We start from the raw sequence: 18,142 nt of genomic DNA on the forward strand, positions 1-18,142 counted from the left end.
TTTTACTTTTGATAATGTTTCCTTTCTCTACTTGAAGATTCCATTCAATACTGTTTTGAAATGTATGCTGTACTTATTGAACATGTAATTCGTTAAGTATTGAAAGTTGCAAAAAAAAAAAAAAAAGAAGTTCCCCTTTTAGCTCTATGGATGCCGCGAAATCACGTGGCTACGGCGAAAAACAGGAAGTGTCTATCAAAATCACGTGACTACGGTGAAAAATAGGAAGTATGCGATTAACTTCTTCAGCTGGTTACCAACGTCGTTTCACTCGTATGTTGAGCCTACTTGACCGAGGTTGAAATTAACGTTCAGAATCAGAGTACAAGCGATACGCGGAGCGAAGAGGGAGGTAGGGTTTACGTGTTTCCCTGCTGGTTGCCTAGATTGCTAACGTTAGTCATCTGAATGGCAGCTAGATTCAGCGATGAGTGGCCATAGGGTTAAGTTAAGGTTAGCTTGCTGGCTTGCTGTGCTTTCAGGTACTCTGAAAACTGCACACACGAGCGAATTCATGAGTGTCGCTGGCTATAAACAATTCTAGGATAATTACTTAACATTAGCTTGTTTGTGAAGTTAACAACGAAATCGCTACTTGGCTTTAGCTAGATAACTTATTTTCGGTTGTTCTCAAAGTCTCGACAGTCAGTGAAAAACAAAACTTTGTTTTGTTTATCGAAGAGCCAAATCACTCACCAGTTAGCTAAAACAAACAGGTCAATTGTCTACTTACCATAGCTGATGTTGACTTTCTTTCATCTCTTAGCTTTTGTGCAAAGTGGACTACAGCGCCTTTGAAGTGAAACGTTACCCATTTTGTACCCTTATAGTTTACTTAGTGGATTTTCGCCAACGCGGCTACCTTATGCCTAACTGAATAAAATTTCGAAGCTATGACTGAGCAGTTACTAAATGGTAAAGTTAATAGTAACATTAGCTGACATTTATTGGTCATTTGAAGTGGTTTTAAGATGAATAGCTGCTGCCATATGTTGTCTGAATTGAACCAAAAGGGAATCGAAACCGTCCACAGTGAAACGAACTGTTATTCCGATTTGGCAAATGTATTCACGAGTGCTACAGTATTTGGGGGCTCTCTATCCAGCCATGGACTACGAACATCGTCTTTGCAAACTGTATTTATAATTTCGCTTTCCATGTACTGTAGAGTGAAATGACTGCGAAGAGTGATATGGCAGGGTGTTCATAAAGAGTAGAATTGATAACAGTGGAGGTCAATGTGCTGTTTGCCGCTGTCTTGGTTAGTCGTTACACTCGGGAAGTGCAATTGAGGGAAGTACAGATCAAGACTTTATTTACAAGACTGCTATTACTTTTCTTAGAGAAAAATAAGGATCTTTCATTTTTGGTTCCCGCGGAAATTGTTACAACATGCACGAGCCCGACAGTAAATTGGGTATAGAAATTATGAAATGGAGTTTCCATTCTGGCGCTCATAATTGGACACTGGGCTAATATAATCTGACGTGGCACTTTTTGCGTTAAACCGCCCCAGTGTATCATTCTGACATTACCCCTTAAGCATAAACACTCTTTTCTTTATTGATTCTCAATAGAATTTTGGAAGCTGCTATTACATGCACAACATAGCTCAGGAGGTAAGACCGATTGTCTGGCAGTCGGAGGGTTGCCGGTTCAAACCGCACCCTGGGCGTGTCGAAGTGTCCTTGAGCAAGACACCTAACCCCTAACCCCTAACTGCTCTGGCGAATGAGAGGCATCAATTGTAAAGCGCTTTGGATAAAAGCGCTATATAAATGCAGTCCATTTACCAGTCCATTTACACCCTTTATCCAGGGTGGCTGGCATAGTTGACATTTTTGCTATTATTTATTTATTTTTTGCCTCAGTGTAGTTCAAGTACCTTGTTCAGGTAGTCCCACAATCATTGTTCTTTAATTCTCCTCTCATGGACTTTGGATGTGTGCACACACGACTGTTGAATGTATGTGCTTACTCATGCATGTAACTGTGTCCCGTGTTGCTTGCGTGTATGTGTGTGGAGGTCAGGTGTGTACTTATGTAAGTATGCATGATTCTTACTGTATGCGTTTATATATGCGATTCTGAGTGTATATTTGTTGAGGTCAGCTGTTTCACTTGCTATACTGCTGGATCTTATGACTTGTATGAGTGAACCAGATGTGTTTGTGTGTGGTGTCAATCTCCATTCGGTTACCTCTTTCCTGATTTTAATTTAGTCATTATGTAAGATACTCACTGTTACAGTGTGTGTGTCTGTCTGTCTGCCCAAAAATAAATATTAAATTGAAAAGAATGAAAGTGAAGCACATGTATTAGTACTCTCACACTCAGTCTATCCTAATTCCCCATTACCTCTGTTACAGATTAATATGGGTGCGCTGTTTCGCAGTGAGGAGGTGTGTCTTGTCCAGCTTTTTCTCCAATCAGGATCAGCCTACAACTGTGTCAGTGAACTGGGAGAGCTGGGATTGGTTGAATTCAGAGATGTGAGCCTGTTTGCTTTAACAAGCATCTAGCATATGTTTATAGTGCTTTTGTGTGATTTTATTTTGTTAATGAGGTGTAAACAATTTCTTTCTCTCTTTTTCCCTCAGCTGAACCCAAATGTCAATGCATTTCAGAGAAAGTTTGTGGGTGAGGTGAGAAGATGTGAGGAGATGGAGAAGACCTTCTGTGAGTCTTTTTTTAAGTTCTTTCCTGCTGTTTCCCAGAATAACCAGCCGGGATCACTATTGTGATATTGAGATGCTGTCTTCCCATCTAACTGAAACATTCCCATTCCTGGGTGCAGATTGTGTGATGCCCTGCAGGGCTGCCGGCCGCATTTGGTATTGGCACGGCCCAGATTCAGTACCAGTCTGCGGGGCCCATCCATGCACTAGAACAGTCCCTAAACAGGATGATCCACCCTGCAGTCCCAACAGAGTGCAGCTTCAACCTAAGGCCAACTCCTATGTGTCCTGGGCTGTTTTAACCTCCTTTCTTCCTCCATCACTCCTTTTCTCTCCTCTGTTTTCCCCAACCTTCCCTCCATCCCTTCTTTCTCCAGCCATCCTTGAACAGGAAATTAACCGCTCTCTGTCACCCCCCCTGGAGGGTCCACTTCCACCCCCTTGTCCTGCCCCGTCAGCCCCCCAGCCCAGAGAATTGCTGACCATTGAGGAGGAGAGCGAGAGACTTGCAAGAGAGCTGAAAGAGGTGTGGGGGTGGTGGGTGCAGGTGTTGGGGGTGGGGGGTCAAGAATGGAGAGGGACATAGGTTTGGTTTGCTTTCAATCAGCAGCTGGCTTTCAGCCTCAGATACAATGTGTGTGGATTCTTTAGCCACTTAGTAGCTTAGTCTTTAAGCACTGAAGTACTGAAATGCACCAAAAACCTGCAGGCACTGTGGCCCGCCAGGACTGGAGTTAAAATTGCAGGCACTGGGTGATTATAGACTATAAACTATAGACTATAGGTAAACTGTAAGCTGAGTACCCTGGTCTCATCATTGTTTTATGTTTTCTTTTTCTAGGTTTCTCGGAACAGAGACAGCCTCCGGGCACAACTGACCCAGCTCAGTCAGTACAGAGGAGTGCTCACACAGACGCACTCCCTTACCGCCTCACAGGTTAGGGACTACAACTCCCAACATGCTTTGCAGCGAGTTCAGTACACCATTTGTGGTTGTTCTGTGTTGGTGTGGGGACTTGGGGCCTGTAGTTTGGCAGGGGCGGAAATTGGCCCAGATTAGCAGGAAGCTTGTTTCCAGTAAATGAGGAACTTGTCGGAACATGCCAGAACTGGGTGACAAACATGTTTGGAATGTCGACCAGTAACGTGTGTAAAGTGTCCCATAATGCTACTCTGATATCTCAGGAGTGTGGAGGGAAAAAAGCAAGACAAATATATAAATGCACTTAACTTTAGCTTAGTGGTCTCAGAATTAAAGCAAGTAATTGTGTTTGTTTAACATATGGCTTCTCCTGCTTTCCCCTATCCTGCCCAACCAGGCCCCACCCCCCAGCCTGGAATCTTCAGGCTTACTGGACAACAGACAGGACATCCGACTCAGGTCAGTTGTGATGGGTCAAATCACTGCTTCTTAATTGCATCATTTTTTCTATCAGGCTGTGCAGTGCTGTGGCTGGCCAAAGAATAGAACATTGGGCCTCATTCACCAATATCTTCCTAGGTTTTTTCTTAAATTTGTTCTTGAGAAAGGTCCTAAGAAAAGTCTAAGTCAGATTTACGATTTATGCTTAAACCGCAGAATTGTTCGTACCTGTGTTCTTAAATGATGAATCCCATTGTCGTCGTAAATGGAAAGCGCGTGCCAGTTGTTCCTAATTAGCATATCTCCATAAAAGGGCATGAGACTGCAGGGCCGTGTGCACACACAGAAATCGAAAGTAAAAGTTGAGAGCAAAGTCGATAATGCCCCAAAAAAAATCTAAAGACGGTGGAGCACCGGACTCCAAACGTAAGAAAAACTTCAGTAGTTCTGAAGTGGAGGTATTGCTGCAGGAAGTGAACAGCAAACGACCTGTCATATTTATTAGCGTCGTCAGTAATGAATATAAAATAACACACACACACACAAAAAAAAGATGCATGGGATGCTATTACTCGTTCAGTGAGCGCTGTATCCGGAAAATGGCACATGACTGATGAAGTAAAAAAAATGGTTTGTTGTCAAGTGGCAAAAAAAAAACAAAAAGAAATTCTGGTGGGAGTGGGAGTGGGTGTGTTATGCATTCAAACAACAAAGCGCTTCTCGTCACATTAATACCGCTAATTAAATCAACCGGCAGTAAACTGCATCGGAGTAAACCCGTTGTGGCACAAAACACTGCACAAAAAATTTACTGCCAGTCATTTTGGTGTCACCCCCCCTGATGGTGTCACCCGGTGCGGTCCGCACCCCCGTTGTGACGCCTCTGAATATGTGTTCTCTTCTTCAACATGTCCATGTGTTTAAAAAGTGTTACCTAAGTGCTTAGTTTGTATTCAAAATTTAAACATTTGCTTTTGCAGTATAGATCAAACATGGCATAATTGAAACCCCCAAAAATAAAAGGTCACTACAATGGTTTGATTTTTATCATTTATTTACAGATGAACTCCCGCTGAGGCAACCACCCTGTGAGGCAGAACCTGGCACCTTAATGCTTTGTAAAATAATTAAAATAATTATTAAAAATATTATAAATGATAAAAATATTATTGTAATTTAAATCCTATAATATTATATAACTGTAGAATTGAAGAAAACGCTGTGCTCTTGAGTGTGGGTAGATTCAGTTCTGACCTAAGAACAAATCCCAAATAAGAAAACATAGGTGAATGTCAGAATCTTCGTGAAAACTGCGTAAGTGGGTTTTAAGAATAAAATTCTTCTTAAGAAAGGTTGGTGAATGAGGCCCATTGTGTTTATTTCTCTTTTAACACATTTGATCTTATTCTTGGTTAAAATATGGTATTAAGAGAAGATTGTTTTTTTTAATGCCCTGCATCTGGTTTCTGTTTCATTTCCTCTTTCATCTGTCCACTCTTTTTTTGACCACTTTTTTTTTTTTAACATTGGTAGTTTTGTGGCAGGTGTGGTCCACCCTTGGAAAGCCCCAGCATTTGAACGGTTACTATGGCGAGCTTGTCGTGGTTACATCATCGTGGATTTTCGGGAGATGGAAGAGAAGATGGAGCTTCCAGATACTGTGAGAGATTAGGGTCCTACCACAGATTTCACTCTTTCACTGTGAGAGATTAGGGTCCTACCATAGATTTCACTCCTTCACTGTGAGAGATTAGGGTGTCGTTGTAGATTTCACATCATCATTGTGAGAGATTAGGGTCCTACTTTAGATTTCACTCCTTCACATTTTTATTTCTGCAGTGCTGTTATAAACTGACATTAGGCAACAGAGTGTGTGTTAAAGAGGGAAAAAAGAGCATGAAGGATGGGTAGTGGGGTGGAAAGGAGGAGAGCATCTGCTCCCCATCTTGATCACCTGACTGCTTTTCCACCAATCAAAGGGGGAGATGGTGCAGTGGACAGTTTTCCTCATCTCCTATTGGGGGGACCAGATTGGCCAGAAGGTGAAGAAGATCTGTGATTGGTGGGTGTTTTATGAGTCTTTAGATGGTGCCTGGGGCTTGAAAATAAACTGAAATGAAATGAAAACCTGAAACGAAAGGCATTTTTGCAGAAAAAAAGACAAAAACCGAAACAAAATCAACGTTATTGTTAATGAACTAAAACTTTAAGTGAAAATTTAGGCAACCATTAATAATGTTTTTTTTTCATTCCATGCAATTTAATAAATGCTTGCATCACGTTTTCCTGTGTGGTGGTGCAAAATCATGGTGGTAGTAGCCAGTATTTATTTTCTGAGATTTTACATCTAGACTGCTAGACAGTTTGATTTGACGAGATTAGGCAAACTTTTTTTCTTGCTGGACACAATGGATCAGCATCATCCAAGTGGGTCTGCAAAGCGTAAATTGAATTAACAGAGAGAGGTTTGACTTGGCAGCAGTTCTGCAGAAGGTAATGTAACCCTCCATCAGTTGGTTTTGTTTTGTTTTGTTTTTTTGAGTTGCTGCTAGCTGCTAATGCTACTACCAGAAATGCTGCAGCCAGCAACTGCTAGTAGCTTGCCAACTAGTAGGCCTACACACACCACAACGGCACAGCAATTCCTGAGTGCGCTTTAGTTTATTGATGGCTAATTCAGGAAGCTGGAATTCGTGGATAGCCTATTGTGACTGCTTTTGCTAAGTGAAAGTTGAAGAAGAAGACATTCGAGGGTAAGACACATTTCATTTATATCATGATGGTCGTAATTTGCATAGCCTAATTAATTATTGGTGATGCTTTGTCTATGCCTTCGATTTTCTCACTCAAAATGAGTAGGTCAGTCAGTGCATGTTATTAAAACAAATTCTGGCCCCAGTGCCACGCGGTTGCCCGATTGTGTCATGACAAAAGTGAGTGGTATCATTTTGTTCTAAAGGTTAGTGCTACTGGGTGTTATCTCAGTGGATTTGTTAATGCAAAATATGACTTCCTATCTTAACATGGATAAAGCTGACATTGTCATCCGTTTATATACAAATCAATTAAGTTGGATGTGATTAAACAGTTTATAAAGCCTGTATTTCATTGACCTATGTTGCGGCCTTACATCATGTAAATTCCTGTAGGTGATCAAATTATTTGCTTGTGGTGCCGTGAGCAATTTGAAAGTTGCGTCTCTTCTGACGGGATTTCTTCTTATCACATCCTTATTTCAAACAGTTCAAACGTAGTTATGTTGTCATGGTGTTGTATTCACCGTGCCAAGTTATTAATTGGTAACACAGTGTGATATTGTCTGGGTGGTGATGGGGGTGGGCTTCATGTAGATAGTTTAATACAATTAAACTATCTACATTAATACATTGATTAATACAATGGCCAATAGCCATGTGCATCTCAGAGAATGACTGCTGCCCCACTAAAAATAATATTATATATAATATATTTGTTTTCAAGCTCTGACAGTAGCACCCTGTTTCTGTCCTACAGTATGTGCAGCTGATGGGAGCTGATGATTATTTAGGAATATAAACACACGTGATTAATAATCTCAAGGTTAATGTGCCATGAAAGTGTATCACATCTGTGCCATGGTGTTGAGTTTTTCTCTCTCTTTTTCTTTGTTTATCAAACACACGCAAACTCACATGTATGCATGCACACACACTCACATACACAGCTTCCACACTCACACCTTTGCATACCCAGAGAGCCCTGCGGAGAGGATGGAGATTCTACAGGGGTTGGAGGGCAGGATCAAAGACATTAAAACGGTGAGAGACCAGTGGCCCCAGAACAGTGTCTGCCCGCAGCATAGCATAGATTACAGCACATGAGTGAGCACCATGGTCTCAGAAGGAGTCCAACCTTTGCCACTGCCGACTGTGGCCGGCAGCCCCACAGGAGTGGCACATAATTGGTTTTGTGTCGCTCAGAAATATGTGAGGGATACAGCCAGTTGGGATATAGTATATTTCATTGCTCAAGCAATTTCTTCTGACTGTTCGGGCATCCATGGCTAGCTATCTGTGCGCAAGTATGAATGGGTCTCCTCTGCCCCTTCTCTGTGCGTGTGCGGCTTGCGGCTGTGGTGCGTGTGCGGCTTGCGTTTCAGTGGAGAACTGTGGATTGCCTTCACTCTCCCAAGACAACAGCAGGGGCCATGTAGAAGCATGCTCATGGTTTGTAAATTGGACATTCCAAATTTGGGTGGGATCAGAGATGCCAAATTTAAAAAACAAATACAACGGTTTTTTTTTTTACCTGCCTTCATTCAGGTGCTGTCCCAGACGGAGCATTACCTGCAGCAGTTGCTGGCCCGTGCGGTGGCTGTCCTACCCCAGTGGAAGGTCCGGGTCCAGAAAAGCAAGGCGGTCCAGATGGTTCTGAACCTCTGCAGCCCGTCCGTCACGGACAAGTGCCTTATCGCGGAGGCCTGGTGCCCCATCAGCCAGATACCTGCGCTGCAGAGCGCTCTGAGAGAAGGATCGGTGAGGGAGAGGGGGAGAGGGGGAGGGGGGAGGGAGGGGGGAGGGAGGGAGGGGGGGGAGAGGGAGGAGGGAGGGGGGGGGGAGGGAGGGAGGGAGGGAGGGGGAGAGGGAGGGGGGAGGAGGAGGGAGGGAGGGAGGGGAGAGGGAGGGAGGGGGGGGGAGAGGGAGAGGGGAGAGGGAGGGAGGAGAGGGGGGAGAGGGGGAGAGGGAGGGAGGGAGAGGGAGGGAGGGAGAGGGAGGGAGGGAGAGGGGGGGAGGGAGGGAGGGAGGGAGAGGGGGAGAGGGAGGGGGGGAGAGGGAGGGGGGAGAGGGGGAGAGGGAGGGGGGAGAGGGAGGGAGGGAGAGGGGAGAGGGAGGGGGGAGGGAGAGGGAGGGGGGAGGGAGGGGAGGGGGAGGGAGGGGGAGAGGGAGGGAGGGGAGAGGGGGAGAGGGAGGGGGGGAGAGGGAGGGGGGAGAGGGAGGAGAGGGGAGGGGGAGAGAGGGGGAGAGGGAGGAGGGAGAGAGGAGAGGGAGGGGGAGGAGGAGGGGAGAGGGAGGGAGGGAGAGGGAGGGAGGGAGAGGGGGAGAGAGGGAGGAGGGGGAGGGAGGAGGAGGAGAGAGGGAGAGGAGGGAGGGAGGGAGGGGAGAGGGAGGGAGGAGGAGGGAGGGGAGAGGGAGGGGGGAGAGGAGAGGGGGAGAGGGAGAGAGAGAGAGAGGAGAGGAGAGAGGAGGGAGAGGAGGAGGAGAGAGAGAGAGAGAGATAAGAAAGCATGAGACACTGACGACTGGAGATTATGTGGACTCAGTCTCCTGAATTGTTGCTGAAATTATCTCTCATTGCATGACCGCACATTACATTATTATTATTGTTATTATTATAATAACAGAACTCATGACATTAATAGTAAAAAACCTCTCTCTCCGTCTATTTCTGTGTGTCTCTCTCTCTCCTTCTCCTAGAGGATGAGTGGTAGTGGGGTGGAGTCCTTCTACAACCGTCTCCCCTCCCCCACTGCGCCCCCCACACTCTTCACCACTAACTCCTTCACTGCTGGATTCCAGAGCATTGTGGATGCCTATGGCGTGGCCAGCTACAGAGAGGTAAACCCAGGTAACCCACCTTAGGGTTAGAGTGGAGTATCTAACCAAGGTAACTCACCTTACGGTCAGAGTGGAGTATCTAACACAGGTAACTCACCTTTCTCTCTCTCTCCTCTCTCTCAGCGGTGTATACTATAATCACCTTCCCCTTCTTATTTGCTGTCATGTTTGGGGACGTGGGGCATGGTCTTCTCATGACTGTGGTGGCACTGTGGATGGTCCTGGAGGAGAAGGACCCTAAATTGAGGAACAACACAAACGAGGTAACGACCAACCCCTAACCCTGTACACCTACCCTGATCTCTCCATGGTAGATTCTAGGGGTGCACCGATCGATTGCACGTGGATCGGAACCAGGCGGTTTTTGGGCGATCTGTATTATGGGTTTTATGATGTGAACAGCGTCCATGCACATGCTGCATTGGAATACTGCTGATATATATTTCTTATTTTTGTAATATTTTACATCAATCTTATCTGTTCTGATACTACTTTACTTAACTACTTTATTGTCAAGTGCTGGCATAAGATTTTGGGAAGTGAAAAAGAATATGAAATTTATTTGTGGAATTAAAAAATAAAAATAGCAAAATTAACCGTGAGTAACATTATTTTGTGCGCACATTTAATTTCACTCTTCGTCTGTGTATTTCGATTCAAATAAATATAATCGGCTATTTTGGATTTTCAACATTATCTTATCAAAAAATTGCTAGCAGCCATAGTACCACGCACTCTGCTCCTGCCGACTGGCTGAAGCTAAGCAAGTGTGGGCTTGGTTAGTACTTGGATAGGAGACCACCAGGGAATACTGAGTTGCTGCTGGAAGTGGTGTTGGTGGGCCAGCAGGGGGGCATTCTTCCCTCTGGTCAAATAAAACCCCGATTCCCCAGTGCAGTGACGGGGGTACTGTGCTGTAGGAGATGCCGTCTTTTGGATGAGACGTCGAACTGAGATCCTGACTCACTGTGGTTATTAAAGATCCCATGACACTTATCGCAAAAAGTAGGGGGTTCCCCGGTGTCCTGGCTAAAATCCCAGATCTGGCTCTCGCAAAAACTTACCACCCTTCATCCCCTGATTTAATTGGCTAAAAAAATGTTCTCTCGCTCCAGTGGAGCTGCTCAGTGGCCAACAATAGAGGATTGTGGTTGTACTGGGCAGCTCCCAGGTGTGAATGTGTATGAGTGTGAAGCAGGGCGTTGCTGCAAAAAAGCATCCGTGCTCAGCGAACCTCCCCTGGGTAAATAAAAGTTAAATAAAAATAAATAAATAAAAGCAATCCATATTACAGGTAAGACATGTTGACTGTACTTTCATCTTTTGAGGAGCTTACTAGTGAAATTGAATCTTTCGCAGGGAGTGTAACAGATTTTCTGTTCATTCTGTTCATCGTTGCACTGAAGGGTCTCCTTAGATAAACGCTGGCACAGATCATGGTGTGAAGCCGTCAAAACGCATTCTACTGGAAGCACTTGAGAAAAGATCTAGCCACATTGAATCAGAGCTCCTTCACTGTGTGGCTGCGACAACAATATAACAATAATGCTGTTATTAATACAATTGTGGCCAAAGGTTTTCATACACCTAGGCTAAAGATATTCAAACTCAGTTTTTCACAACTCTGCACGTTTCACGCTACCATACATTTCTTTTGGCAAGTCAATTTGGGCAGAGGTCATTTTAAAACAGTCGATTAAAGGCAGATTTATTTCAGCTTTAATTCACTATATCATAATTCCAGTGGGTCAAAAGTTTACATACACCAAGTTGACTGTTTCTTTAAACAGTCTGGAAGATTCTAGAAATTGATGTAATGACTTTTTAGAAGCTTCTGATTGGCCAATTGTCATAATTAGGAGTTAATTGGCACCTGTGGCTGTATTTAAGGGCCTGCCTTTACAGCCACTGCCTTTTTGGCCTTGATACCATGGGAAAATCCAAGCAACTCAGCCAAGACCTCAGAAAAAAAATTTTGGACCTCCAGAAGTCTGCTTCCTCCTTGGGAGCAATTTCCAAACAATTGAAGGTACCATGAGCATCTGTACAAACAATTGTATGCAAATATAAAAATCTTGGGCCCACACAGACACTGCATCGTTCAGGAAGGAGGCACAAATTAACCCCCAGGGCTGAATGAACTTTGGTCCGAAAGGTTCAACTGAACCCCAAGGCAAACAACAAAGGAACTGGTGAAGGAGTTGGAGGCATCAGGTACCAAAGTATCTACATCCTTCATTAAGAAAATTCTGCATCGGCATCGCCTGAAAGGAAGGAAGGAAGAAGCCCCTACTCCAAGACCGGCATAAAAAAGCCAGAATGAAGTTTGGAGGTGATCACCAGGACAAAGACCTAGCCTTTTGGAGGAGTGTTCTCTGGTCAGATGAAACAAAAAGTGAACTGTTTGGCCATAATGATCAGCGCTATGTATAGGGGGAAATGGTGAGGCTTTTAATCCAAAGAACACCATCCCAACTGTGCATCATGGAGGTGGCAGCATCATGTTGTGAGGGTGTTTTGCTGGAAAAGGGACTGGTACACTTCAGAATATAGATTGTATCATGAGGAAGAAGGATTATCTAGAAATACTGAACGCCTCAAGACATCAGCTAGAAAGTTAAAACTTGGTCTCAACTGGGTTTTCCAGCAGGACAATGATCCTAAGCATACCTCCAAAGTTGTAACAAAATGGCTTAAAGACAACAAAGTGAAAGTATTGGAGTGGCAGTCACAAAGCCCTGACCTGAATCCCATAGAAAATTTGTGCACTGAACTGAAAAAGCATGTCTGAGCAAGCAGGCTCACAAACCTCACTAAGTTACACCAGTTCTGTCAGGAGGAATGGGCAAAAAGTATTGTGAGAAGCTTGTGCAAGGCTACCTCAAGCGTTTGATGCAAGTTAAGCAATTAAAAGGCAATGCCACCAAATACTAACAAAGTGTATGTAAACTTTTGACCCACTGAAAACCTGATATAGTACATAAAAGCTGAAAAAAATCTGTCTCTTAGCTATTATTTTGAAATGACCTCTTATGGAAATAAAGTAGATACCCTAATTGACTTAACGCAGGAAATGTATGGTAACATGAAATGTGTGGAGTTTCAATGGGCCTCATTCACCAATATCTTCCTAAGTTTTTTCTTAAATTTGTTCTTGAGAAAGGTCCTAAGAAAAGTCTACGTCTTTAGTCTAAGTGTGTTAACTTTTGTCCTCAACTGTAATAATTATAGTAATAATAATGAAAGTATCTGAATATATTGGTGGCCTATTGAGAAAATAAACAACATTATATTTTCTTTGTTACCTTTTGTTTAAAGAAAAAATACTTTAAAAATTGGCAACCAGAATCAACCATAAAAATTTGTGATCGGTGCACCCCTAGTAGATTCTGATTGGTGAGTGATCTGAACTTGTTTCTCTGGTAGATCTGGAGGATGATGTTTGGGGGCAGATATCTGATTCTACTAATGGGTCTGTTCTCCATCTACACTGGAGCCGTGTACAACGAATGCTTCAGCCGTGGACTAAGTCCTTTCACCTCCGGCTGGCACCTGCAGCCCATGGTCCAACACTTTAACTGGAGGTATATCATAAACACTACTAATTCATTACACATTCCGTACTCGCTATGAATACATTCGGACATAGCTGTATTTCTGTCCCACAGTGATGACACCCTCAGGCAGTACCAGTATCTTCAGCTGGACCCTAGTGTGGAGGGCGTCTTTCAGGGCCCATACCCCTTTGGCATAGACCCGGTACTTTCCACGCCTATCCCCTTCCACTTCTTCTTAGTCAACATGTCCCTCCCCCCCCCTTTTGTCTCATTTGCCATCACTAATAAAATTTAAAAAAAGAATACTATTAAGAATATGCTCTCCCTCACTATTCCTCTCTCCTTCTCTCTCTACCTCCTTTTCCCTCCCTCCCTCTCTTCTCAGATCTGGAGATTAGCCAGTAACCATCTGACCTTCCTCAACTCCTATAAAATGAAGATGTCTGTGATCATTGGTGTCATACACATGACATTTGGAGTCTGCTTGTCCTTCTTCAACTACACGTTAGTCTGCTCCTTATGTCTGTCTGTCAGTTAAATTAATAATAGTTATGACAGTAACAATAATGGTATGAACAGTATCATAAAAATATAATAATAATAATGTGAAACATAAAGATAAACATGGGACAAGTTTTTGCCTTAGTGGCTTGCTGTGCCTGTAGCTTCAGTATGTTTTCAGTTATAGGGTTGTAGTGATGTTGTGACACTGTACTTCTACGTTCCCTCAGGTAATTTTTGTCTGGTTTGCTTAATTTTTTCTCCCTTGATTTCTCACTCTCTCGCTCAATTTCTCTCTTTTTCTCTCCTTCCCACTCTCTCGTTGTCACTCTTGCTCTTTCTGCAGGCACTTTGGGGAGATCAGCAGTGTGTTCCTGGTGTTGATTCCAGAGCTTGTTTTTATGCTGTGCCTCTTTGGTTATCTGGTCTTTATGATCATATATAAATGGATTGTCTTCGGGCCACTAGAGTCCAGGAATGCCCCTAGCCTCCTCATTCACTTTATCGACATGTTCCTGTTCACACAGAACGCAGAGAACCCCCTGCTCTACTCTGGACAGGTTTGTGTGTGTTTGTGTGTGTGTGTACAGTGTATTGTGTAGGTGGTGCTGATCGTATTCGCTGTGTGTGTGTAGTATATAGTACAGATTGTACTGGTCATATTCAGTATGTGTGTGTAGTTTATAGTACACATGGTGCTGTTCATGTTCACTGTTTGTATTTTACAATCCAGATGGTGCTGGTTATATTCGCACTGTGTTGTCTGTGTATATAGTTTACGGTACAGATGGGGCTGGTCATACTTGCTGTGTGCTCGGTTCCTGTCCTACTCCTGGGGAAGCCAGTACACCTTCTTATCAGGCACCGAAACAAACCCCGCCACACAGTGAGTTACTGAGTTAGGGAGTGACTGAGTGCATTTTTAAAAATTTGTGAGTGTCTGAGCGTGTTTTTAAGTGTGGATCAAATAACGAGGACACAGTGTCAGCGAAACACCACTCTTACATAGCACCCCTGAATTTCGGCTGCTTGAGTCAGAATAACTCCCCCTTGTGGAGAATCTTCAGCTTGCCAAATGTGAGCAAGCTGATAGAAATCTTCTGCTTGCCAAATTAGAGCAAGTGAGAGAAATGGATCCTAAGGATGTGGTGTGTTGCTGTGTTTCCCTCTTAGGGTGAACGGCGCTCTCTGCTGTCGGAAAGTGGCTCCATCAATGCCCTGCCTGGAGATGTAGAGGAGGGAAGGCAAGGTGAACCAGAGAAGGTGAGGAAGGACAGAGAAAAAGACTGTTTTTGGGGCTGTCACTGAAAAGGCTTAAAATGGGTTTACACTTTCAGCCTTTTCTGCCTTATATTTCCTCATCTCTCTTTCTCCCTCAATACATCTTTTTCTTTTCTTTACTTCATTTCTTCCTCCCTTTCTTTGTCTCTCTCTCCAGGAGTTTAATATGTCTGAGGTGTTTATGCACCAGGCCATCCACACCATAGAGTACTGCCTGGGCTGCATCTCCAACACCGCCTCCTACCTACGACTGTGGGCCCTCAGCCTGGCACACTCACGTGAGTGTGTGTGTATGTATGTGTGCAGTATGTAATTTATGTGCTGCTGAGCTGTCAGAGGTGTTGTGGGTGATGGTGTAAAATGTGTGTCTAACGTGTGTAATGTGTGTGCTGATGAGCTGTTGGTGCTACTTTGGGTGATGGTGTAATGAGTGCATAATGCGTTTGCTGCAGAGCTATCGAAGGTGCTGTGGGTGATTGTGTAAAGTGTGTGTAATGTGTGTTTAACGTGTGTGTAATATGTGTGCTGTAGAGCTGTCAGAAGTGTTGTGGGTGATGGTGCATTGTGTGTGTAATGTGTTTGCTGCAGAGCCGTCAGAGGTGCTGTGGGTGATGGTGTAATGTGTGTGTAATGTGTTTGCTGCAGAGCTATCGGAGGTGCTGTGGGTGATGGTAATGAGGATCCCATTTCAACAGCAAGGCTACGTGGGCTCAGTGGTGCTGGCGGTGGTGTTCTCCTTCTTTGCGCTGCTCACTGTCGGCATCCTGCTGGTGATGGAGGGCCTCTCCGCTTTCCTGCACGCGCTTCGTCTGCACTGGTGAGAGACGCTGTCTAGTTGCCATGGTTATGGAGATTTGAGACAGCTGATTTTGTCCGTTATGTCACCACAGCTGACCATCATCTCAGTGTTGCAGGCTGTTTGGTCATTGATGTTAGCCTGCCTGATTTACTGGCAGATTGGTCAGGCATGTGAACATGTCTCTCTTAGAGGCTGATAGAGGTAAATAATTGTGATTGAGGGTATATTTGGGGTGCTGTGTTTCACATCTGGAGGTTGTGGTCAGGTCGGACTTCGTACCTAGTAACCCAGGTCAAAGGTTATACAGTGATTCTACAGGGATGTCCTGGCAAATGTTTGAGACCTGCCTGCTCTTCCCTGATTTAATGTTCATGGTTCAGTCTTTTAAGGTATTGTGGTGTTGGAGTTCTGCTTGTAGTGTTATTGGTGTCTGTTTCCTTGTGATTGCTACATAACATTTAATGTTTTTCTCTTCCAGGGTGGAATTTCAAAACAAATTCTACAGCGGAACGGGCTACAAACTCAACCCCTTCTCCTTCTCTGTGATAATAAACGCTTCCTTAACCAATTAATAATGGTTGCCAATTAAAAGTTCAAATTACTAGATTATTTTCTTTGTACTTATGATCATGTGGTCCTGATGACATACTTAAGACTGATTGTTTGTTCTTGTCACAGATTAAATTTTGATATTATTTGAGGCTATTATTTTTTTTTTTACACATCATTTAAGATATGATTCACTGGTGCAAATCACAAAAACACTGGAAGATTTTTCAACCCACGTTTCTTTCAATATAACGCCATGTTCCCTTTTTTTTATTTGTTGAATTTGCATTAAACATTTGAAAGTGTGTCAGAGAGCGTTCATTGTCTTTTTTGTGTGCATGTATTCGGGTTTCTCTGGTGAGTCAGCCCTTCGTGAGAGGACTGGAGTAGCATTGCAGCTCATTGCTTAAATGCATGCTGATCCTTAGTGACAGGACATAAGAATATCAGGAGAATGAATTATGCAAACCCTTAGACCTGTCTGGTTCCTTTTTTTAACCATCAGTATAGTCGAGTCAGCACACCGCCAAGGTCTGCCATGATAGAGTCGATGGAGCTTCTCTGCTGTCGGAGTGGTCACTGGTTGTCTTCCCCTGAGCACAGGGTGTTTTTTTTTGGGCCCATAAATAATCGTTCTTGGTTTGAACATGAAGCTCTGTTCACTTGATTGATTGGAGGGAACAGACTGTCAGTGACAAACTTGTGGGATTGTTATTTCAAGAAATGTGCCAGTGAACGGAAACAGAATCTTTTGAGGCTGACACATTTTTAATATTGCATTAATATGCCTTGAATATCCCCCCCCCCCCCACTCACACACAAACACCACTCCCTCTTTCTCTCTGCAAGAGTGAAATGTAGACAACGTTTTGGTTTTGGATGTGATAGTAGGCTACTAAAGAGCCTGAGACCTGACTGTGTGTCTAGACTGCGGTGTCTATTCACATGGCTATGGTAGAATAAGGTCAGTGTTAGGGTTGAATAAGGAATAGGGTTTTGTTTTGGGTTTAATTTTTGTATATTGAATTGACTTGATACACTGTATGGCCAAAAGTATGTGGACACCCGAACATCACACCCATATGTGCTTCTTGAAAATCTCATTCCAAAACCATGGTCATTCATAGGCATTAATATGGAGTTGGTTCCCCTTTGCTGCTACTCCACTCTTCTGAGAAGGCTTTCCACTAGATTCTGGAACATGGCTGCACAGATTCGCTTCCATTCAGCCACAAGAGCATTAGGAAGGTCGGGCACTGACGTTGGGTGATGAGGGCTGGCTCGCAGTCGGCGTTCCAATTCATCCCAAAGGTGTTTGATGTGGTTGAGGTCAGGGCTCTGTGCAGGCCAGTCAAGTTTTTCCGCACCAACCTTGGCAAATCATTTCTTTATGGACGTCGCTTTGTGCACGTGGGGGCATTGCTGAAACAGGAAAGTGCCTTCCCCAAACTTTTGCCACAAAGTTGGAAGCACACAATTCTCTAGAATGTCATTGTATGCTGTAGCATTAAGCTTACTCTTCACTGGAACTAAGGGGCCTAGCCCAAACCATGAAAAACATCCCCAGACCATTATTCTTCATCCACCAAACCTGACAGTTGGCATTATGCATTTGGGCAGATAGCTATATCCTGGCATTTGCCAAACCCAGATTCGTCCGTCAGTCGTGAAGCGTGATTCATCACCCCAGAGAACGCGTTTACACTGCTCCAAAGCCCAATTGCGGTGTGCTTTACACCATTCCAGCCAATGCTTGGCATTACGCATGGTGATCTTAGGCTTGTGTACATTTGCTTAGCCATGGAAACCAATTTCATGAA

The 18,142-nt window shown here is 43.9% G+C and overlaps 1 protein-coding gene across 1 annotated transcript; it reads left to right on the forward strand.

Annotated features, from left to right (window-relative positions):
• The first annotated feature begins 1,577 nt into the window (after positions 1 to 1,577).
• Positions 1,578 to 16,632, forward strand: LOC135259543 (V-type proton ATPase 116 kDa subunit a 3-like). The gene is made up of 21 exons (XM_064344059.1): positions 1,578 to 1,619; positions 2,370 to 2,492; positions 2,601 to 2,679; positions 3,056 to 3,204; positions 3,520 to 3,615; positions 3,998 to 4,059; positions 5,575 to 5,701; positions 6,021 to 6,103; positions 7,745 to 7,838; positions 8,343 to 8,555; positions 9,495 to 9,645; positions 9,759 to 9,898; positions 13,062 to 13,219; positions 13,304 to 13,394; positions 13,578 to 13,696; positions 14,040 to 14,253; positions 14,469 to 14,579; positions 14,867 to 14,956; positions 15,132 to 15,252; positions 15,620 to 15,791; positions 16,252 to 16,632. Exons 1-21 carry the CDS (start codon positions 1,599 to 1,601, stop codon positions 16,343 to 16,345), a joined length of 2,508 nt encoding a protein of 835 aa, XP_064200129.1. The 5' UTR covers positions 1,578 to 1,598; the 3' UTR covers positions 16,346 to 16,632.
• Positions 16,633 to 18,142: the final 1,510 nt, after the last annotated feature.

This window comes from Anguilla rostrata, chromosome 7 (assembly GCF_018555375.3).
Source record: "Anguilla rostrata isolate EN2019 chromosome 7, ASM1855537v3, whole genome shotgun sequence".
Lineage (NCBI taxonomy): Eukaryota > Metazoa > Chordata > Actinopteri > Anguilliformes > Anguillidae > Anguilla > Anguilla rostrata.